Source organism: Larimichthys crocea, chromosome XXII (assembly GCF_000972845.2).
Source record: "Larimichthys crocea isolate SSNF chromosome XXII, L_crocea_2.0, whole genome shotgun sequence".
Taxonomy (NCBI): domain Eukaryota; kingdom Metazoa; phylum Chordata; class Actinopteri; family Sciaenidae; genus Larimichthys; species Larimichthys crocea.
In genome coordinates, this window is record NC_040032.1 from 4,329,022 (window position 1) to 4,354,193 (window position 25,172).

The 25,172-nt window shown below is 40.8% G+C and overlaps 1 protein-coding gene across 1 annotated transcript in view; it reads left to right on the forward strand.

Moving 5' to 3' along the window:
* Window positions 1-25,172, forward strand: part of pdlim4 (PDZ and LIM domain 4) — a 46,157-nt gene that overhangs the window by 15,283 nt on the left and 5,702 nt on the right. Inside the window, exons 3-5 of the mRNA XM_010746804.3 lie at window positions 5,201-5,282; window positions 16,987-17,288; window positions 18,487-18,644. Coding sequence (XP_010745106.1) covers window positions 5,201-5,282; window positions 16,987-17,288; window positions 18,487-18,644 — 542 coding nt within the window. The remainder of the gene's footprint in view (window positions 1-5,200; window positions 5,283-16,986; window positions 17,289-18,486; window positions 18,645-25,172) is intronic.

Genomic DNA, 25,172 nt, shown 5'->3' on the forward strand with positions numbered 1-25,172 from the left:
AGGACCTGGACAGACGTACGAAGCCCATTTTGAAATTTGTCATGTCTGCTTGGATCAGCCTGTATATCCTCATACCTAAACAGAGTCTTTGAATACATGAACCAGCTGTGGAGGAAACCTTCCCTTCTCTTCTCCATTTTCTCCTGCTTGCTCTTCTTTTCATCCTCTTCCTTTGACCTCTTCATCCTTTACCTCCCGCGTCCCAGACCTCCAAGTACCATTCTGTCATCTCCCTCTCCAAACCTAATTCCACTCATGCACTATTTCATCTTTTTATATCTCCTCTTTTCTCTTCCACTCTGCAGTTCTCCCCTTCTGCCAGAGCTCATTGGAGAAAGACATGTGGTTGCAGAGGCCTGAGAAACAGATGATGGCGGTTGGGATGTGTGTTTCCACCGCTGGTCAGGCAGTTCGGAAAGAGTCCTGCTGGGGTGGCAAGTTAAATGTGCTGAGAAATGAGTCATGATGTCTGAGCTGTGTGTTACTCTGACTGTGTGTGTCTTGTTCTTGCACTTGAAAAAAAAAAATCTTGTGAAGTCAGGGCACCCTGCTGTTCTTGTTTCAATTTCTACTTACTGTTGAAAAGAAAATTTAGGATCAGGTCCTGGCTGGAATGAAGGTTATACTTCAGAGGGTTTAGAGCTTAAAGGGCCACGTCACCCGAAGAAGATATACAGTATCTAAACATACATCTACTTTCATTTTTGTCATCTCTGGGGTTTTTGGTTCTACTCCAGTGCAATGGGAGTGAATCATTTGTGCCACTCAGAACGATGACAAACGGCAGAATAATCCACTGAACTCACTATGAAGAGTTTTTATTGGAACTATACTTTCTGCTGAAGAAATAGAGCATCATAAATAATACCCACTCATGTTCATTTTATAGGGGCCACAGATGAAGTAAAAGATATTCTCAGAAACTGCTAAAAAAAACAAAAAAAAAACAATCTGACATTAACCATAACTTTTTGTGATTTTGGTGAAATGAAGCTTTAAATGATTGAAAGCGGGACGACGTATAGGGGGCAAAAGTTAGGACAATTCCAGGGGCCCATGAATGACAGGGGCCCCAAAAAGTATTGATTTTGATTAATTAGATTTTTTTGTCATGGGGCCCAAAATTCCTAGCGGTGCCCTGATTGGAATGAATAATTTCAGTGGAAGATTTGCAAAGGAAAGTAATTAATAAGTTCAGGTTAAGTTGAATGTAAAAGCATTAATTATTTAAAGTATTTTAACCACATCCAGAAGCAAAGGTTGGCCATGTGATAACAGGTGTTGGATGAGATTGTAAGTCCTGTCTCAGTTCAAAGATGGTCTTGAATGAATGTCGTAACAAAACAATCAGCTATTGGACAATCAGGACTATTTGTAGAATAGGTTAGGATATTGATCAAGGTCTTAGTTAGGATTGATTTTAGGTGTTTGGCTGATGTGTAATGTGAGGGAAGATCTGAGCGCTGCAGACGAAGAAAGACAAATTTGGTCATGATTCAGAAAATAAAATCAAAACAAAACACAAGGCAGAGAAATCAGGAGGAATCCGAGAAAACAGGCAGAGAAAGGACACAGTCAAGTCGCTCCTGTGGAGAATTTTGCCCCTGCTGTCTCACTTTGACTCACAGACCTGTGACTCACAGCTGAGGAATTATGCACAAGGCTGCATGGGACCAAAGGAACACAGGACTCCAGCTGGGACAAATACAAAAAGAAACCTCCAAAGGACCCGACTCACACTCGCACACACACACGCTCTTACACTACTAAACCACGCTGCCCTCTCCTCCTTCATCCCTTCATCGCATCCTTCCTCTCACGCTCTCTCAAGGTCTCTTTTTTGTGGTTGTTTTATACACATCAATGGTGTTTGAGTGGCTGCGATGCAGAAAGGGAGGAGGAGAGGGACCATGAACCTCCCTCCCTTTATCCCTTCTTGCATTGATCTTCATCACCCAGATGCAGATTTTTCCAAGTGATCCCCTTAGGTACACTGATGAGACAGCCATAACTCTTCTTTTAAAGGTGATTGTCTCCCTTTACTCCCCGAGCAGCATGCATTTAAACTCTTCTCACATTACAAAATAACACAGGAACCTCTCCAGTGGTGTCTGATGTATGAAAGAAAAAAAAAAAAGAAGTCCTTTTTCAGATGAGTTTGACTGAGTGAGACAACAGGCAAGACTCTTAAGTGAACCCTGAAAAGTTCAGTGATCAGCCACATCTTAATTTGAGGGCACTTTCTATTCAGCCGTTCTCCTCGAACATGGTGATCCTGTGCAGCCAAAGTAAACTCATCCACCGCTCCAAAACCCAGATCTTCTCAATCAGGAAATGAAACCTGGCAGGGGGAGGTCAGGCGAGGGGAAAATATGACCAAAGGAAAGAATTGGAAAGTCGATGGGATGACCTGAGACTTTCTTTTTTGTCTTCTGTTTCTGAAAGTGTTGTCTTTTTAACTTTTATCGCTCATCCATATTTAGTCTTGAATGGGTTGTCTCTTGTTCTTTCCTTTTGTATTTTATTATTATATACATTATTAGTATAATTCTCTTGCTTTTGCCCCTTATGAATGAAGATTATTCAAAAAAGACTCAAAACAAAAAAAAAAACAATTATCTTAACAAATCGATAGGAAAATAAGAGCATGTGGATCCTCTATATTTTAGAAATTAGCTTTTTTTTCTTTCACTTTTCTTTCCATTCGTCTGTGTCCAGTTTAGAGCAGAAAGGGAGCTGGTGAAAATCAAATACGACACTTAACGAATGAGCCTGGGAATAGTCATCCCTGTCGTATTTATCATTGTGAATCTGTATTAAGAAACAGAGTACTTGCATCTATCCTCTCAGAGCACTCCTCTGCATTACCGCTAGACAGGGGAGGTAGTGGTAAAGATGAGATAAAGCTACTTGGTTTGCAACTGGATTCTAATCAAAAACATCAAGTTTCCTATAGCCTCACAGATCACGGTGATCTGGTTAATCTATCATTAAATTTCCAGGCTAGGAAGGGGGTTTGACTACTCAGGCTGGGTTCAATCTTGAATAACAGAAAAACAGCCAGAGGAAAAATAGAGAAGTCAAAGAGAAAGAAGATGATCAGCAGGTTGATAAATGTCTGTTTGTCTGATGTGGACAGCTCCATCCTGATCCTTCCCAGATGCTTCTGATCCTTCACACAGTGACTCAATACTGGAGGACACGCTAAAGTGGCAAACAGAAAATAACATTACTGTTCATTGTCCCCGATCAAACGCGTGCGCAGCTGTGCGCTGTGGTTATTTATGTTACGTTACATTTGAGATACTCCAAAACAGTTTCCATCCTGGAGGGCATTTAAAAAAAAACCTAGATTATGTCTGTCGCTCAGTATTTGAAGTGTGAGATTGCGTCCAGTTGTGAGCATGAAGGCTCAAAACTCAAATAACAGCCAAATGTCCTAACAGTCGTATTTCAAGTGGAATATTTTATTCAATTTCAAGTGCGTAACTGACATCCCTCTTCAGACTGACCTACAATATAATGAGCGCATTAGTGTAACACTGTAAATCCCAAGCTGGTCCATCTCTCACAGTTTCCACTCACGCCTCAGTGTTCACATCTCCATTATTATGGATGAACGGTAAATTCTGTTCCTGTCTTGCACTTCCAAAATGTCAATTCAAATAGGCCACTTCTGTCTGAACTTTAGCTCCTTTCAATAGGCTGTTTGTGCAGTAACCATTGAAACCAAACAATCTGAAAGCATGAAGGCTGTCTGGGCCAGAATTGTCGAGGATTTGGCTGAGTGGAGGGGTTGTGGGGAGGGGGGTCATCCCACGCAGTAGCTGTTGCTCGTCCACCAGACACTCGCCGCCTCATAAGAGCTCCCTTGATGGCAACACCTCCATGGTTCATATCTGAAAGATTGCCTCAGCTCAGCCAACGCCGTGCCAGCTGCAGACCGATGACCTCACCTCTTTAGACGTCAACTCTCCCACTGTGCGGTTGACAAATCCATGCACATGCACATGCACACACACACACACACACACACACACACACACACACACTTGCAGTTAATAGTTTTTATGTGACTGGATCAAAGTGTGAAAGAATAGATGGGTAGGTGGGCGAAGAGAAGCACACACAAAGACACACGCTGTCCTCCAGTTCTACTGCGTGATGTCCTTGTGTTACCCTTTTGGGAGTTGGATGCTTTCCCACTTAACAACCAACACCATGGCAACAAAAACCTGCCAACCCGAAGAACCAAAGAGTTTTCCTCTGATCTTTTTTTTTCTTGAATATGACATGTGAACTGCCACGAACTTGAAAGTAAAAGAAGAATGCAAGCGAACCATTAACAATGCCATTGGAGATTAATCGCACTTTTTTATCAGGCTCAGAAATAGGTTTAGTTTCACTAAAGCATGTGATTCTCTGCCTTTTAATGAAATAAATAAATGATACGGGCCCCTGCTTATGCATGCACAGTAGGCCCTTTCAGCAGTGCTGTAAATAATATGTTATATCATTGCTGCCAGTCGGTAAATCGTACTTTTTTGTAAGTAAATGCAACTGGAGTCAATTACTTATCATCTAAACAGGAGGGGATACCAGTAATTCAGTTATCAGTACTTTTGAGAAATCCATGGTCCAAAATGCAATGGGTTTTTCTGAAAAAAGCAAAAAACAAAAAAAAAACTGGATAGTTCATAGAGTGACTTTCTTAAGATTTATGATGTGATGATGACTTTATCTTTGTACTGGTGGGAGGAGGCCAAAACGTAGCTTTATCCCATTCCTAATGTGAAAAGCTGCCAAATACAAATCTGCATCCTCATACACAGACACATACATGCATGCACTGACTCCTACAAAGCTACCAGTACAGTATATGATTTGTTAACTGCAGCTATGTGAGTGTTTTGGCACATGAAGAGGACAGCAGTTAGTGGGATATCATGTGACGCTAAAGTCGTCATCTTTCCCAACTTAAAGTCATTCTAAGAGGATTAAAAGTAAATAGTGTCTGACTTTTTCAGTTTCTTGAAATCTCTGAAATAATTACACTTTATACACAGGATCTTCGGGTGGAAAAGCTATCTGCACAGAAAAATGCATACTTCTCAGCTGAAACGACTGCATGCTCCAATGCTTGGGTGTTAGATGGCACAGGATTTATCTCTCTCTTTCTCTCATGGGTGTTGTCTTTCAGGTCGGGATCAGGAGACAGAGTGTGGTCGCCAACAGTTAGCGAAGATGGCAAGACAAGCCCTTACACGGAGCCTGACTCACAGGTAACCACTGTTTACTCTGGATTTACTGTAGCACAAGTCACAAAGGTGTCTTAAGATTCAAATTCACACCCACAGGGATGCTTGTCAGCACTGATCTGCCTGAATTTCTTATTTGTGCCAACACAAACGTCAGTTTCACTGCACAGATTTTGGTCAGGCCTTCGCTGGAAAATAGTCTTAAAATTAGTCAGCAGCCCACAAATGAGAGAACAAACTAATTAGTGAAGTCTTTGGTTAGCTCTTGGACGTCCATTTTATATGATTGTTTGTCTTTGGCCTAGTGGTGAGGTCTCATATATTATAATAAGACAACAACACTGGATTTACATGTGCATGCGTTTTCATTAAATATGGTTGTGAAGTTGGTTCGAGAAATGTTTTTTAAATATTTTTTTAATTAAGAATGTTTCTATAAATGATATTTTTAGAGTTACACTACCCATGAGCCTCAGCTGCCATTGCTATGGAGATGAGCCCAGATAGCATATTCAAAACACTTCATTGTTGGATTTGTGAACAGTGAACGTGGTAGAATCTTAAGATTGTGATTCTTGCAAAAATGCACCTTGGGAGTCGTAGTTAACTGATCCCCTTTTATGTAGACAAGCTTGTACGATTGACTTCCAAGTTCCAAGCCATGGAAAGTATTCCCGCTGTCATGTAACATACTCTTTGGGAAAATAAATGTGACTTTTACGTCCAGAGCCAGGGGCATCTGAAATATCTCCTCCCACCTCACAACTCTATAGGCTTCAATCTCAAGTGGTTTTGTGGCACTATATCTATGAAACTACTGTAGAGAAGGCTGTTTGATATCGGTCCATCGGTCCTACCATTAACGACAACAACATCCAACATACAACATTTAAAGGATTAGTTAATCCAAAGAAAAGAAACCGTCTTTCTCCTACCTCTCACCCCTTGTGGTATCTAGCGATAAAAGGAGCTTTGAGAGTCCTCTCAAAACCTCAACATAAAAAAGAAACTATCTGCATGACTAGAAACCACTTGGGGAAAGAGAAATGTGGTTTTTGTGATTTGGATGAACTGAACCTTTAAACCGAATCAGCTCATCCTCTGTTCAGTTACTCGGGATGAGACTTCGGCAACAGCAAGTTCTCAAATTTAAGTACAGTTCTTTGACTTAACTGTTTAATGCTATAGATATGCACTTCTATCAGCCACCTCAATGAACAAGGTGGCTGTTGGTGGTGCTTCAGCTGCACTCAGCGCTCGGTTTGTACTTTGAAATCTACTGCTTTGGATTATGGTCCTTTGCTTTGCTACTCACCACATGAGCCACAAGAGAGGATCTTTCACATCTGGGGTCGTAACTTAAAAGTACAGTTCAGTTGGGTGTGAGACCCAAGTCTTCTCCATCTGTTTATGTCATATACAGAATCCATGGTAACAGGCACAACACTTGATCCGTAAATTGCATGTACACTTATCATTCACATGATTATAAATGAGATAATGTGTCCCACTGTTCGCTGGAATGATTTTGAAATAGTATCTTGATTGTTCTCCAATCGTACGAGCTGCCAAACAGATATTCAAGGCATGATGAATTCTAGCAGATGATCTTTTCCAAGTTTTCCAGTGCTGGCAAGAGAGCAGGTTTCTGAGCACAGAGAGAATAGGAGGTGTGTGTGTTGTGTGTGTGCCATATGCTGTGAATATGGAGACTATGTGAAAGACAATGAGCATATTGTGGCTCAGACATGTGAGTGTCCATTATTGTACTGTGGTAGTTGTGGAGTCTGGACTGATCTGTGTGTCTCTCGGCCATCACTGTGGCAGGGTCTCTTTGTCTAAAAAGGGTGGAGGAGAGGAAGAAGTGAAATCTATCTGTCCACTCATCAGTGGGAGTTTCACACCTTACAGGAAAGTATTGTTTTCAGAGGCAAAAGTGAAAGAGGCTGCAGCGTATGTAATTCATCAGGGTGGTTTGTGGTTGTGGGATCAGAATTCTTTTCAGATGATTTCCCTGTCTCACATTAAGAAGATTAGCAGCTTCCCAGGGGACTTTTATTCTGAAATGATCAAATTAAGTGAAGTGGAATTTTAGTGTATTTCATATCATGGCCACAGAAATGACTCCTTTCTGACTTGCTGTCAGGTGACAAGGGATCATAGATTCAGTCAACAGTTAAACCACTTTTCTAACTCAGTGAACAAGGTTTAACTGTCGGAAAACCTCATTTATTTGCTGGTGAAACCGCTTGTATTTGCTCTCACTTTTTTCTCAATGGGTGACAATGTCAGTCTGTACTCGATTGGTGAAGACGGTAAACATGCAGCCCAGTCTCACAGAGGGGCTAGTTTGGCTGTTTATACACATGCACATTTTTTCTATCTTTTGCTTAAATGCTACAATGCTGACTGATGCTGAGTTACCAGAAATTCTCTCCCCATGAATAACTCTCTCCAAAATATTTGAACACAGCATACCATGTCTTCTTTGGGTACGTGACCATGTATAAGCATAAAAGGAATTGACTCGAACAGACAGAAAGAACAAAGAAGAAATTCCCCTCCGCTTGGCACTGCTGTTCTTCACCTCTGTTCCAGCTGTCATAGATCGGGATACGTTGTGATAGTTTCAATATTCCAGTTTGTTGAATTAATGACATAGACATGACAACAATAAGAATGGGTGGACATTGAAAGTATCACTGCTACCAGCTCCACAATGGAGGACTTACAAAAGATCAGATCTACAACAAACCATGGTAGTATGTGTGTCGTGCAGTAGACAACAACAAAAGGGGGAAATGCAACAAACTAATTTTACCACTTCAAGCAGAAGCACCTGGAGTGTGAGGAAAGCCACAGATCCCTCGAGGAGAGCTCAACAGCTATGTGACCTCTAAACAAATATTAATGTTTTGTCATATCATGTAAGTTAAGAGCCTTCTCTTACCAACAAGTGGTCTGAACTGCAATAGCCTACATTTCACAATCTCAGCTGGTCTTGGTTTGATTAACATGAGGAAATACCAGACCTGAGTGAGAAGAACCATCAGTTACAACTGTTTATAGAAACACGGACATGCATGACAGCGGGGCTTTGCGTGTGGGTAATACGAGAGTAGCAAATCTGTCTCTCTCAGGCCTCTCTCTGTATCTCTGTAACATCTTATCCAGTCCTTCCTCTGTCTCTCACTAAAGTCTAAAAATGTTCCCTGGTGTCTCATTTAATGAAGTGAACCTAGACGGCTGGAAACTGCCAAGTCAGGGCCACTTTTATCGTCATGCTCAGGTGGATTCTTCTGAGCATGAAAAGAGGAAACATCCGTTCCCTGGGTTCACATAAAAGACCAGGTCTGTCTTTTTTTTTTTGTTTCCTGCTGTATTGAGATGTGGCTTAAAGGGCTATGCTGACACACAACAATGGTGATTGTTCTGTAGACAAGTTGGAAACAATATATCCAGTGGGGCTTCTCTTACACTGACTGAACCAAATCCAAATTGCACCAGTTCTGACAGCTTGAGGAAAAACAAGAGTCTTATCCCTGGAAAAGCATGACAGCACCATTTCTGATTGTGCTGGTAAATATTTGATGTGTCCACAACTTACCTGCAGCTATGTGATATAATGTGTAACATTAGGACTCATGCTGAAACGGTACATTTTGGCCAGCAGGTTGAGAACCGAAACCAAAAAGGCAAACCAGGACACTTCTTAGGGATTGTTATGTATAAACAAAACAATCCCTCTGGAAAATTACCACACATTTTTCCAGCTTACACAGGAATTCATTGGCATAAGAGTATTGCAAAAGAAACATCAGAAGGCATAGCTTTTTCTTTTGTCTGCTTTTTTGGTTTCTGAAATGCTGCCTCTTGAGGCCAACAAACAGCTCCCGAATAATTACAAATCCAATGACGACATTCTTCAGGACAATCTGTATTCATCATTTCTATTTTTATTCGTGCCTTGTTTCTGACCAACTGGCTATGTTGAAAAATTCCAGTCTCACTGGTGGGAATTAGCTACTGAGCAGGAAGTGACACATGGAAGCTATGAGGTGTTTCCTTTCACCTTGGGAACACGGTAGACTCTAATAAAAGTCGATGAGAAAATTCTGTATTGTTGGATATAAGTAAGTGTATGACTCGATACTGTTGACGTGACCGTGCTTTTGCGGTTGAGTGTTTCTCATTATCAGTTTTTAGGGAATTCAATGTCTGTATGATGTGTTTCCAAAGAACTGTGCTCATGTCTTGGCAACTACCGGATGACACAACTTCCTAAAATAGAAACAGTTTATTAAAGAGAGGTAGCAGGAATGAGATAATGATGAGGTGTGACATGTAAAACATGAAATTCATTTGTAGGTTTGACAACCATGTTTTAGTTTGTTCCACCAGGAGGAAATCAGTAGTTTTTAGCAATCTAGATACCTACAGCATTGGTTGTCAGACCTGAGAGAATAATACCCAACTTTGGAAGCTGAAAGATATTAATTCCCTCTTGCGTATACTGATTTGTTTTTCATCAACAATATTTGGGAAACTAGTAACAAAACCCTGCAAGGCATTTGTGTCCCGAGCATGAGAGCACCCCTGTTTGGTTCCATTAAATTCAACCTTAAATGTACTCCACATTGTTCCCACCTGTCATCCCTACATCCTAGGTACCCACAGTGAGGTTACAATTAGCCCTTTGTGCCAAGTATAAACCCTACTGTGATGTGATCACACAGTGATGTAATGCTTCAAAATGGAGACTGCGTAGTTGCTGACAACAAATCTTTGCACTAAATAAAAAAGATGAATCTCCAATGTGATCCACCTCTACTCTTTGGGGGGGAAAAAATCCAAACACCCACTAGATGACAGGATGTTTCTGCCAAAATAAAGTTTAGAGAATTTCACTTCAGGAAAGTCATGACAGAGCTGCAAACTCCCTTTGCTGTGAGTGGTTTGTCATGACCTCATTTAGCAGTTTTATTTTGTGCATGACCTCATCTGATAGTGATTGTTTATCTCATAAATTCATCAAATTCAAAGTGTGAACATTCATATAGGATGAAATAATGTCTAGTGGCATAAATACTGCTACCAACTTCATCACATCACATCTTAAATCAGAACTTTTTTCCAAAGAGAAATACAGACAGTTGACAGAAAATGTTTCTCTGCCTCATAAATGGTTATCTCGTCATCCATCTGTCGGCCCCGCTTTTGGAGCAGTTTTATATTCAGAAGTAAAGCAATACCACCAGTTACTGACATTTCAGGTTTTTAAAATGCCTTCCCTGAAATTACAGTGGCAATTCGAAGTAGGTGGGAATGGCCTATTGGTTAATGTTCAAGCCAAACTGTATTTTTTGGCAAGCAATATCAGAATGCCATTCATGCCAACTACCCTGTTATTAAAGTGATAGCTATTGTGGCCGAGCACTAGCTTTGTGGAAAGAATGAGGCTTTGCAATGCGGAAGCTGAGATGTCTGGATTACACGTCACAGAGGCTTCCAGTCTCAAGCCCAGGATCTGGCAGCTGAAGGCGAATTCTCCAAGCAAACATTAACAGGAGCTGACAGACAAAGTCCTTGCATGGCTTGCAAACCGTAATTCCTTCAGTGCGTGGTAGTGAATTTTACTTCAGACAAAAAAAAAGTCTGTATGATACAGATTTGTTTTATGAATGGAACAAGGCATTTGCTTCCCAATAACTGTCACTAAGAATAATTTACCTTTTAAAAACACAAGATAGTAGTAGAGTTCAGGAGTATTAAAGTTTAAATTTGTCAGATGCATATTTACACTAGGGTATGATAAAAAGTGAACTTGGCCAAATAGAATGATAGATTTTGTTGAAAAACTGGATAAACATTTACATGATAAAGCAATGACTATGTTTTTATAATATGCAGCCATTAAAGGGTTTTTCTAGGTCCACGGCTATTTAATCCCCTGCCAAGGAATCTCAAACGCAGTCTTTTTAGCAGCTCCACCTTCATTCACACGGCAGGTTTTTAAGACCACAGACCTGTGACCCCACTTATTTAGTTGTTTGTGTCCACTAATCAGCCAGTAATCCCCAGAAATGTCCAAATCAGTCTTTGGGTTTTTCTAATGGAGCCCTCCCTGCTCTGCTTGGCTGTCAGTGTGCTAGGGAGTTGACAGGGTCATTGAGAGCACTCTCAATGCACTCTGCTGGAGTAAGAAGGTCCACAGAAAGTGCAGAGGTCCGGGCTCATTCAGATTTAGAAGATTTAGAATAACTGTTTTCTTAGGTCCATCCATTTTCTAATGCTTTCCTGGGCTTGGGTCACAGTGGGATAAGTGACACAGATAAACTGAGTTATATTTTTATATTTTTAGTCCTCTGTATGAATTCAGAATTGGATTTATTAAGAACAATGCACAGGGCAACTACGAGTCCATGTCCATCCACATTAAATATGTGACATAAAAGATTTATCTTGAGGTGAAAACAACTGTGTATAATTCCCCAAACTGCCCACTATATCTTTAGTTATTTTGCAGAGATGCTTCCTTGTTCAATTCTTCTGCATTGTACTCATAGTCATAGTATTTTCAATGGAATTTCCGCTTTTATGTTGAGTTAAACTTGGTGAATTTGCAAATTTGCACCCTTGACGAGCACCAAACCATCTTGACATCTTGCTTTGTTTTATGTATCCCTCCTCTGTAGAGAATAAACAGTCAATCTGTCAGTTGTACAAATGTATTTTGAATATACCATATAAAATTGTTGGCCCAAGCAACCACACTAACTGCTGGCTTACTGAAAAATTTAAAAAACATAAAAAAAAGACCCTTGTCAAACAGCCTCTACAGCTATAAAGACAATTTCTGTAGTTGTGTTATCATCAAAAATGTTATCATTAACTAGCTAAATCATGCACTGTTAGCAATTGTAGTTTGTCCTTTGCTCTATTTCACAGTATGAAGGTTGTTAGCTCACTTTAACCCAAGCTGGATCTGTGGTCCTCTCTACAACAACATTTGGTCAAAACTGAATAATTTGGTTTCCCTCTATTTATTGTTCACATGAAATTAAATTGCTTTCACCTGAAACATCCAGGCTGTATTATAATGCTATAATTGTCCACATCACAAAGAACTTAACTCAACCCAGTGGTGCCTTGGCACAATGAATACAGAAGAAAAAGTGCCTTAATAGCTTGATTTAATTAGAGGAAATTGATAAAATACATCACATGTTCAATGATTTTTAATGCTACATCCATCTTCTCCAAATGTGTTCCATGTCAGACGGGCTCATGGAACGAAAAACTCAACCAAAACTCAATCCCCCCTCCCTCAGCTCCCTGGTACTCCTCTCTACGCTTCTCCAGTCTGTCTGTCCTCCCAGCAAGGCACCCACGGCCAGTCCCAGAGACCCATAAGGGGCTGGTTTGTGTTTGGTTAGTGGTGCAGAGCGCCATGTGAGAAGCTTAATTTTGGAGGTCCAGGGGGATTAAACCATGCAGGAGGCAGAAAAGAAGAAGGAGGAGGTGGTGTGCATGTCCATGTGTGTGTTATCATGAATTTGTGTACGTGAGACGCAAGCAGGTCTTGGTCCCTCAGTTAAAGACAGACATATGCTTCCAATTAAGGTCCTCCACCTTTTTCTCCTCCTCCACCCCTCCTCCTCTTGCCTGTCTACCCCTCTCGGACCAAATTGTGGACTGAGGTGCCAGAGCTGAAACTTCAGTCCTTTCCCATTGAAGCTCTTATTAATCAGGGTAACTTTTAGTCAGGTTGATGAATGGAGGAACTTGGTGCCTCTTGGCTGAATGCACCCCAGTTAAACATAATGCAGTATACAGCCTAAGATCTTAAACAGAGGGAATGCACATACATGCAAACTTTATTTCCTTCCTTTGCTTTTTTGTTCTGTCTTTCTTTGTGTCTCGCTTCTTTGGCACGTTCATACATGGTCAGTCATCCTGAACCATTAGCCATGCTCGGTTACCGTTGTAAAACAGATCCGTGAAATCACATGGCAGGCTGAATTTATGTGCATACAGCAGTAGGCAATGCTGGTTTTCATAAATAGTAATTGCTTTTGGTTCTCTTTTTCATTCTACCTCTTTATTCTTTCCCTTTCAAAGTTTCTCCTCTTCTGAGCCAGAAGGAATGCAGTCAAGATTTGGGAGAAAATGAAAGAGTAAACCCATCTCAAGAGAGAGAAATTAGGAAATGGATGATCTCACAGATGGCCTTTTTCAACAATTTTTGTTGAGATAGACTGAACCTGCTCATATAAACTAATAAACTGTTTTGACTACACTGGGAAAACAAGATAAGGTTACCAGGGGAATTGGGGGTGGGGATAAGGCATTCACCAGATAAAAGCGACTGTCACCTTAAACTGAGTATTTGCGATAAAAAAGAAACTAAGCCACGTTACCTTTAGAACAACTTGAAAGCACTTACTGGTCCAGAATGTTACCAAACTGGCATTTTTATAAGGCAAGCACCAGATGTGCTGCCTTATAAATCTGCCATCCACCCAAAGCAAATATCTGTTCAACAGACGTGTGAGGCCAAAGAGGAAAGACTGCTATGAGTGAGAAAGGGAAGAGGAATGGTGAAGGAGAGGGGGTTCGGTTTCAGCTGAAACAGAAGGAGTCACACCATGTCGGGCAGGGTGAAAATGGGTGAACACATACTTGCTGCTGACAACAGTGAAATATGTTTCTTTTTATTTATTTATTTGTCTAGCTGGACTGAACTGGAGTTGGTTGAGTGAAGGGATTTATAATGGAATTTACATCTGTTATACATTTTCTAAATCATTCTCAATATCAAGTCTCATCACATTAAATCTGACATTATGATTTGAAGTTAGTATCATTAACTATAATCCAGTTATATAATATATATTATTCTGAAATAGGCCATTCTCCAAAACAGTAATTGATATAATTGATGATAATTGTAGTACTTTACTGATGTAGCACTTGATAGAAGTCCATGTATTCCTCTTCCTTGTCCAAACTTGGCGCCTGCAATGCCCACAGTGGAACTTGACAGCTGACAGCTTGGTCAGAGATTCGTTGTTATTCTAGTATCAGCTAATGTTGCTTAAAGCTGTTCGCCCACAAAGGTCTAGAGGTAAGCTAACTTATTTCTAACTTCTACTAACTCCAGAACTCCAGATTTCTTTCCTTTCAAAACTTCTTCAGCGCCACCCAACACTGCCTCAAGTGACATCACTTTAAGCAGCTCCCGCTGAAGCCACAAAAGCCTATTACGGGTATGCAGTGGAACTCCCCAAGACCTGTAAACAGACTTTGTTGTGTAAAATCTCTTGTAAAATCTCTTGCTTTGTCCTTTGGGTTCTCATTTTTTTCCTTATCTGAATCAAGGCTGTAAGGATAGACCATGTCATGAGTTGCTCAGATTGTGGAGCTCTTCTACATTAACTGAATTAGTACATTTGTTCATTGTATATATCACCATATCCGTTAGCATGTGATTACCTGTCCTCCGTTGCATGTCATGTTTGTTCAGATCAAGAGTTATAAATGTCTTTACTGTCATGCCAGTGCAGGAGCGTGTAACAAAATACGCTCTCAGGGATTTTCTTCCACTTGCCTCTTTTATTCTCTGAACACAGGCATGAATAAGCTCGCCTGACAGTCATTCAGTTGTCGTAGTGACAGTGAGTAATGGATTCTCCTTAAAACTAAAAAGACATGTAGGGACAGCAATTTTGATTTGAAGAAGTTCACTCTTTTGTCACTCTCAGAATATGAAAGGCAGAAGATTAAACAAGCGGTGAAATAAAAGAAGTAGGTTCGAAAGTTCACTTAAAAGAAAGCAGGCAGCAAACCATCCCTCCTGAAATTAAAATCCATCACAAGCCCAGCCAAACAGTGTGGATGATCAATTATGTAAAACTGTAAAATGTCAGTTCAGTAACATCAACTAAACTCAATCCAAATATATCAAGGGCATCAGTGATTTTTATCAAAAGTCATAAATCTGTATAATCTCATGAGGTCCACCATCTGTCAAAAATAAGGCTAAAGATAAAGAGTATGATCTGGTTTCGCCCGTGTGGCCTTGTGGTGAGAACCAGGCTTCAGAGTGTCTGGTGAACTTGGTCGAGGAGCCACAGAGAGCTGGGTGTTTCTGACATCCTGCCTAAAACAGGGTTTGGCTCTGGAAGAAAAGCTGCATTGAGCGCTGACTCTCCTGCCCGCTTCTCCGAACTCTAACCATGACTGGCTATCAGCATTTTGTTCAGAGGGTTTCTGGATTCATCCATCTTTGCCGTCCAGGGTTTTTTGGGGGCGAGTAGGAAGAGGTGGTTTTGAATTTCTTGAAAGTCATCTGTCTTAACTGCAGGAGGCAGGGCAATGACAGCGCGCTTTTCCAAGTTCAAGATGTGGGCTTGTTGATGTGGAGGAGAGGAGGTCTCTCAGATTTGCTGATTACAGAAGACCTGCGTGTGTGCATGTGTGGTCCAGGCGAGGTCCAAGGACAGGATGGCATCCAACAGACCCGTCTGTTGAAATGACAGGGGTCCTGTCTGTAGAAGCTGTGAACCTCCACCTCCTGCGGCTGAGGCACTTTAAAACTCACCCAAAACACACACAGCAACACACAATCTCCCCACACGCACGCACGCACACTCATTCCAGTGGCTCATAGTTACAACAGTCCGACCATCTCACATCCTACTGCATTGCTTAACTTGTAAACAAGTCACTTCGCCTTCAGCTGAAATGTTTATAGTGTAACGCTATGATAACGTGCAGCCCTGTTTAGTCAAAAGTGCCGTGCGGTATCTGAAATTCAAAGCACTAAAACACTATCAGAGGTGGTGACATCATTGCAAGCTGTGCAATAAAACTTTATCTGTAAAGTTCAGTCTGTGAGACGGACAAGCCAGGCTGGCAGCAAGCGTTATCACTGAAGTGTGCTGATAGCTGTGGTAAACACTGAGAGGCCCGGTGATGTCACTGCGGACGAGGAGGGCGTTGACCTCGGCATAAACACACTCTCTGAATATACAGTGGCGTAAGTGTAGGTGTCCGTGCATCTGTCCTGCGTTAGACAAGCAGATTTTCCCAAACATCTCCAGCAGAGCAACTATGCGGCAAGGATTTGGAAAGTCTGCTGCGGCACGTCAGAAGAAGATAATAATTTCATCTTTTACAATATCGAAGCTCTGTCAGCTTATATAAACTCCTCCATCCGTAGAAGAAGAAGCCAGGAAAAAAAAACACACGATTTTTTTTTTTTTTTTTAAATATTTACATGACAGAAGTTAATTTGTTTTGACAGAAACATCTGCAGGAAATCTAATGCAAGCTCCTTCTTAATAAGCCTTACTATTAAAGAGGGAAAAGCAGAAATGAAGTGGAAAAAGCTTTTCTCTCGAGCCTCACTGCTGCAAAGCCTCATTTAGGAGCAACCACATTTTCGCCCCTGAAGAATTGTGGTTTTCTACTCGGGGCACCAATGGGCTTGTTTTCACGTCCCTCTTGTCTTTTTACTCTCGTTTCTTCAACCAAAACGTAATGAGCTATTCTGTAATTGGTCCATTATCCTTTTTTTTCCCTTCCTCTTAACATGAGTAATTCTTTCTTTTGATGTTCCCTGCTGTCTCTCTTTTACCACTGCATCCATGTTTATCTGTTTTTAACTTCTTCTTCTTTCAGTTTTTTAAATGTGCCCCTGTTTTTCTTTGTCTTTCCTTTTCAGAATTTCCGACCCATCACCAGCGGATATGGCGGCTACAGCCGGAAACCTTCGTACACCTCCGAACCTCAGTCTCCGCAGCCAATCCAGTCCCCGCACGTACTCCAGTCCCCGCAGGCTTCCCAGCCCACTCACCTGAATAACGGACACTCCAGACCCAACAACGGCCACAGCTACGGATACGGGAACGGAACTGGGCACGCTCAGTACAACAACCCAGCGGGACTTTATTCTCACAATGGCAGCAATGGAGACAGATCTCTGCCAAGCAAGATGGGAGGCCTTAGCCTCAGCGCCACACATAGGTGAGGTTATCAAAGTGTGTGCTGCAAACTGCAGTAGAATCATTCAAATTAGAGTTTTGAGGAATGAGTCGGTGTCATTGCAAACCAATTTTGTGAGAAAAATACACAAGGAAATAGTAGTGTGACTCAAGCTTCCACTCTTAAACTTGTCACCAGGTGAGATTTTATGTTAAGATACATGCATGGTGTATTTTAAGACTTCACAGATCCTTCTATTCAAATGCTGACTCCCACAAAATCACTCTAACAGATGAAAACACAGAAACAGACACATAGACACACTTTGGATGTCTCTTGACACACCTGCACAGATGGCCGCTTGGGCTGGAAAAGCCATTTGCTGTTGTGCATCCCCTCAAGCTGGCAATAAATATGTGTGTTTAGTCTCCCGGTGAACATCTCCTCCCCTCCCAGACTTCCCCAAGATTGGACTGTTAATCCTGACCAGGCCCACACACACACACAAACAGAGACAAGGACACAGTTACATCTTAACACTGCTCACTTCCCATGGTCAATCACTTTCTCCCAGTCGTGCATTACAGAGTTTCACCATCTTCTTTCTTTCTTTGTTTCTGTCTCATTTTCTCACGCACACCCTCACCATGGCTGCAGTGAAGCGCTTTCCTCAGACTCCTGCAGGGGAGTATAGAGACAAATATGCAGCTATGTGTATCATGATTTTCTGTCAGCAGTCCTGCTCATCTCCCAGAGGTGTGCATGCATCAGATGAACAGGATCCATCCTGTTAGGTTCAGGAATAACTGGATGGATGGATGCAAATGCAGAACCGTAGCGCAGAGCTGTTGTGATTAAGACTTCATGCCTGTAGAATCGCATGTCGAGTGTGAAGTGTACATTTCTGCTTTCCCCCTGTGTGTCTCTGTGCGCTGAGATGTGCTCAACGTAGTCTGCTTAAACAAAAGAAATGTGTTCTTTGTTTCTTCAGCTGCTTTTCTGTAAAGTCCTATTTTGGGGTCTGGCAGTTGTCTTTTCTTTTATCTTGTTGTTTAGGCTACTTCAGTTTCTTCCATTCCTTCCTTGGTTAAACATCATGACACCACCTGATAAAAGAGAAAAACACATTGGCTATACAAAGTGGCTCTATAATCAGAACCTTCGTCACAATACATCTATACATGATTAATCAGAGAACATTGCAATAATACCATATCCTGCCCCCCTTTGCCTCCTTCAGCCCAGAGCCTCCCATACACTCCCCTGGGGGCCGTAATGGTTTCGACCCGCAGTCAGATGTCTACAAGATGCTGCAGGACTACGTGGAGCCCGTCTCTGAACCCAAACAGTCCGGCTCCTTCAAATACCTCCAGGGAATACTGGAGGCTGAGGACGGAGGTAGGGATTTTCTTGTGTGGGTGTGTGATGGTGAAGAGGAAAGGGCCATTTTCCAAAGAACAGGAGTAATGTAACTGAGGGGCAAAGATTAGAATTCATATAGTGGCTACAAATCTGTGTGATTCTCATGTATTGCAAAAACTGCATTACTGTAGTTTGGAGGTGGATGCCATGTTATAACTGTCAGAAAGTGATAATAAATGTCCAATGCAATTTCCCAAGTTGAAAGATTCATAAAGCTTTTTTGTCCAATCAACAGAAACAGAAAGATATTGCATTTAATTGATGACTTCATAACCATCATAAATATGTACACTTTAGAAGCTGAAAGAAAATTACTTTAAAATGAGTTAATCATTTCAATCAAAATTGAAGTTTTTCACAATAAAGTTCTGTTGATTGACTAATCCTATCTGCTCCATATCGGTACAATACCAACATATCCTTTCGAGGCCTGAGCAAGTCTGCATCTTGCCCCTGATTGGCTCAAAAAGTCAGTCAACTAAGCCAGAAAAAACTTGGAAAGCCAGAAAGCTGGATTATTGGTTATTCTGCAGTGATGTAATATCAGCTATTATATCTTTAATCCACATGCTCCACTGCCAGCATATAAAACTATAGTACTCTGTATTATAACAGTAATGTGTATGAATAAGGTGGAAACATAAGAAATCCAAATGAGACTTGATCCCAGCCAAAGGAACATCGAGCCTCACTCAGCCAGCTTCTGTCTCACTGTTTTGAGCTCCCCTGTCTAACTGGCATAGTTTTCCTTTTATAGAAGGACACAGACAGTGAGGTTACGGCATAAAGAGGAAGAGCAAGAGAGAAAACAAGAGATGGAGGGAGCAGGACGAAGATGAAGTGCTTTAAATAGCTCATACAGGGGAGGGAAGTTTTGGTTTAGCAATTTACTGCAAAAACAACTTCACATAGGACGATAAAGTGAGAAATATGGCTTTCCTCTCTGCCTTTTGACCGCTAGGCATTCCGGCCTTTGAGGAGGAGTCATGTGATGCTGACAGCAGCAGAGGAGAGCTAATCCGCTGAACTAAAACATTCTTTTCAGGTTCCATGTTCACCACTAAAGCAGTGCAAAAGTTGTGAAAGCTGTAATTATAAGCCAAGTGTTGGTATGTTAAAGGGGAAATAATCCTGACCTCATAGAAGTGGACTTATGTTGACCTGTTTGCAGGGAATTGACTATGACTAATGTATTTCTCAGCTTCAGTGAAAAACACTGAGTCGTCCTTTATGTCTTTTAACCTTTGTTGCTGTTAGTGGAGTGTTACCAGCTGTGAATGTATGAGTCTGTGGCGTCAAAGTCAGCATGTGTGCTCAGTAATCTTTCCATACCGTAGGTAAATAAAGGTTTTAATATATGTTATTTGTCATCCAGTCATCTATTATGATGATCATCTTAATTATGACTTAAATTAAAGATCACCAATCCAAAGAGTTTACATACTCTGGTTTGTCAGTGGAGAAAATATAGACAACACCCAATTACACGATGATCTGCATTAACAGACGGCCTTTTCTCTCATAAAAGTGAAACATAAAATCCTTCAGCAGAACATAAATCCCACATTTGCGGTTGAGGTCCTCATCATTGCTCCTGTGTCAAAGTCATTTGTCCCATCGATTTGTGTTTCCTCTTACCTTAACCTGAGCCCAAAATACCCTACCTCCAACCAGGGAAACACTATAAGAGACAGGAACAGGCTCTGACACAAGGCTGGCAGTTCTGGGCATCGTGACAGATCATTCGTTACCCGGGCTTGTTTCTGCGGTTAAGAGTTCAGGAGATGATTTCAGCTTGTTTTCATAAATCAAGGATTTATACACACAGCTGTTAGAAGCTACTGTAGATTACAGCTGGCTAACTAAACACTTGTAGGGCTGACTAACTCGAACTATAAACATACACTTTAACACAGACTTGAAGTAACTTGCGAGCCTGGCAAAAGTAAGGTGGTCCATAATGCAACCCTCACTGTAGGAGCAGGCTTAAAGGGTGCATTAGAAAAAAACAGATATCTTTATCCATTTCTATTTACTTTCCTATGTCGTGCTTTTTAATTGTGGAAATTATTATCGTCATTATTTTATCGTCAACTTATGTTTTTTTATTCATTTTAAGGCTGTTATTTATCCTTGCGAGGCAGCTGGAATCATGAGATCCCACAAGAATGACATCTTGTCAGACTTCAAACTATGCGCTTGTATGCAAAACATATTGGTTATTGGCCAATCATATCCTATGATGAACTACTGGCAGCTACAGTTACGGCTAGGTAAAGAGATTAGCATAGATACTGCTAGCGTCAGCTGCTAGTATTATCAGAACTGGTTGGTATTTCTTCATCGAAAGAACAGCAAAGAATTGCAGTGAAGGCTTTTGATGGAAAAGATGTTTTCGCTCTTCTGACTGAGTGTCATGGTTCATTGATCTATTGTTTGAAGTTTGCCCGTAGACAGTGACTGACATGGTTCATCCTATCACCTGATCTGGATCCCAGATGCTTGCAACATCTGGTAAGCTTCTATCTGTTTTGCAAATGAACTCTTTTGAAACTCAATTTCCAGAAGAAAATATTGTCTTATAATCCAGCCAATGTGGTAGTTTGAGACATGATTAAGAAAATAAACCTAAACCTCTCCTCTGGAACCCAGAATAATATCACTGTTCGCTTTTTAATCAAAGGTCAATAGATAATGTTTATTGGGAATAATGAATTGTGAATCTATTTACATGGAAGAAATAATTTAAATTGGTATCTTTGGCCCAAACATATTCAGATTCAAAAGCCTAATTTTCTCAGGTTTCAGAATAAATCCATGAGTGATTTTATTTCCCTGTGGAATATTATTATCCCAGGCTTCCTGCTCGGTTATCACATCTCTGGGTCTAACTTTGATGTGAGAGCAGAACAACGCCGGCTGCTTCTGCAGTGAGACCTGGAGCAAAGTCAGACCATACAGTTTCTTTTAATTTAGCACTTATCATTACACTTAAAGCAAAAAGATAGCAAGAAAGAGACGGGTGCTAATGACAGAGGTCGGAGGGAGAGAGACACTGCTGATGGATTGAAGAGGTTTAAAGGGGACTCTTTTTGTGTGCTGTCAGTGGTCTTTTAGCCCGGGAGACTGGCAGGTTGATTGACAGGCTAAGCCCTCCATGTAACCGGGAGACACCTCAGGTTTACCCTGGGATCATTTTAAAAGCTACTTGTCTCTTTGTTGATGTTTGGTGTCATTTAATCTGTGTGGGAGAGTGAAAACCTGCCACAAATGTTGCTAAAGTCTGTCACTCAGTTTTTGTTTTGAATAGCTCGATAAGGCAGAAACAAGTCAAATTAACAACTGAACACATTCGACAGTCAGCTTAAAGTCAAATCATCCTGTTTTGCAAAGCATACCTTGCTGTCAGGCTTTTAAATCACTGTAGTTGGTCCTCTTTTGAAGGTGAAAGCCCCCGCAGAGGCCATGTTGACTTTCAGGGGCTTTTAAAGTTAAAGCAAACAAGAGTGTCAGTTTACCCAGAATTCCACAGACTCTCCCATAATTGTAGAGCAATGTGTATGGAACAAGGGTGGAGTAAATACTGGTGTTAAGTAAGGCTGTTTGAGGCAGGTTGATAGATAATAGAAAGTTGTACCTATTGTAGTATTGTAGTATAATAGTATTAGGATTTGATCTGTTGCCAGTGAGAATCTTTGATGGGAATTTGAGGATACATGTTTCTTCAATAGTTGGAAAAAGAAATAAACAAAATTCTAGTGACCTCTCTGAAAGCTTGCCCATTCCCTGAACTCCATTATTTGTTTAAATAAATACATTTCCAATGAAGTGACATTCCATCAGCATGCAGGGGGTATTTTTTTTTGTAAGTGCTTAGGAGGGAATCAATTTGTGTCCTCTCTCAGATTAAGACCTGGACTTGGATTTGAATGGAACATTGTGATCTGAAAATTACCAGTATCTGTGTCCGTGACCACAACTCAAGATAGGTAACAGGATGTAGATAAACATCACATCCTTCAAATGCACTGCAGAGTAATTCAATTTTGGTTCTGAGGAAAAGCAGTGGGAGCATTCCATTCAGATTGTTACTCCGCAGGGATCAAGACAGAGCTGAAAAGATACAAGATTTAAAGCCCTAGCAAGATTTCCATTCCCGTGGGGGTAAACATGTGAGACCAGTGGTGAGGGGCTTAACCCTTCAGCTGTCTGTTGGCACAGGAGTAATGTTCTTTTGATGTGGCTATAGGTCAGCAACCAAATAGTATTCACATTATAGTTTTTATTTTATTTCATTTTATTTGTGTTCTCGGCAAATGCTCAGAATTGAAGTTATTGCTTTATTTCTCTGAGCAACATTTGTGGAAAAACATTAAAATACTTAGTTTAAAGTGATATTAAACAAACAAAAGCAAAAAGAATTTAAATTTGTTTTACTACATAATGATTTATTAATCCTCATTGGTTCATTTTCTGTTAATCATCTATCATGTCAGCACTTTTCACAATATTTTTTGCTCTCTTGAACATTTTATCCTCTCTGACTGCATGTGTGGCTCCCAAGAGATTAAAAATGTGTCTTTCCAAAACATTTCTGGTGGTAACGGTGTCCATATTTCAATTATCTCTCTTGTCACATAATCTTTTTAACACCCTACAAAAAATACAATCCTAAAATATGTGCAGTGGGCTCAGGAACAGCATCAGGCCTTGAGAAGTTGATGTGATATCCCACAATGACTGTCTAAACTTATATTTGTACAGCTGCTTATTTATCTTTCGACACTGTGATTCTCTTTGTTTTAAAGTCCCCGAGGCTTCACGTGCTGCTCTTGACAGACTTGAGTTAGCACCAGGGCTAATTGTGTGTGTGACTGTCTTACAGTATATCTGGTTGATATTAGTCACAGTGTAGGATGCACATTGTGCTTTGAATGTTGCATGTGGTGAGATGTGTGTTGTAACTGACCAACTTGTCACCGTCTGTCAAATAAAATATGGTGTCTGTCTGCACTTGGCAACAAAATACACAGGGCCTGGCTATTTCAAAATGTAGAAGCAAGACTAAACAAGCACTTATTCATTCTGCCATTTGTATCTATTCCTGCTTGCGGTCTAAAAACTTGTATTAGTCAACCTTCCCCTCTGTGAGAAAGTTACATGAGTGCTGCACATAAAACGTTTTCCATTAGAGTGCATCATTAGTTAATATATCAGTCCCAGAAATAACATTTCAGCTAATGTCAGCTCTTAAACACCATGGAGCAGTCAGAGGCTAACTGTTACTGAGGGATGGAAAGTCCTTTGAGTCAGGTGCCAGATGCAAAGTAATTAGACTGTGGTCAGTGGCAGTGATAGGTGGCCTGTTGGCCTATATAGTCTCTGCTGGCACATCATCAGTAAAAGGAAGTCAAATACTGCAGTTCACAGCTGTGCCCCGCTGATCTACCCTCATGCACTTGGCATTTGGAGTGGCTCCAAAAATCCAGTGTTAAGTATGTCTCTTTCATGCATTCCAGTCAGGCAGAACTAAACGCTTGATGGTTGGTGTCGATCGTTCTTAATACAAAATGTCATCCGTGAGAAGACCGCGACTGTCGACTACCAGAAGTACCAGCCTCAACTGTTCATGCATTAGCTTTTTTAGAAACAGCCTTTCTTGTAGGGACTGTAACAGCATAAATTAACATTATATACTGAAAACATTGTTGTAGTAGGTGATTGTGTTGATGCATTTTGGTAAAAAACTGTTTTCTCAAGTAGTTAAAAAAATCTTTGTTCTGTGCTATTCGCAGATTTTGTGTGATTGTGGTGGTGTGATTGGTGTAAATGTTAACCCTTGACTCCGTAACATGAGATTTTTTTCCATGCCGGGTGTCTAGCCAGATTGACTGAATTCCTACAAAGAAGTGTCACTCCAGCTGAGGCACAGAGAGGTCAGAGGGAGAGGAGGTGGTGAAAAAGAAATTCAGTAATTGTGATAAAGTGAAAGCGAAAGGACAGGAAAGGAAAGAGTATCTCCTCGTGAGTTAACACATAACATTTTATTCAGGGGATTTTACATTGTGTATCACTAGGTTGTATTTGATGGAATCGTAACGCGAAGCATAAATCTTTTCAAAATAACCACATGCAGACAAACACAATGAAGAAGGAGAAACATCCTGTTTGTCCTGACAAGCAACAAGGTTAATGAAAATATATTAATTTACAGAAACACTAACATTATCCATGCCTTTATCTTCACCCAAGAGATGAAGGCTATCATTTCAGCATAACACAACACTGAAACTGATAGTACTGTGTTTACTGCTTGTGCAAAACTTGCTTGAACCAGGTTGTTGTATTGCCCCACAGTAGAATGTGGTGACAAAATGTATCCATTACACTGTTAACCTTTAACTGAATTATATTTTGCTATGCTCTGTGTATTTTTAGGAATGTGACTGCAGTTGCAACTTTTCTATCTGTCAGCTTTGACTTGATACAAGTGTCTGTGGAGAA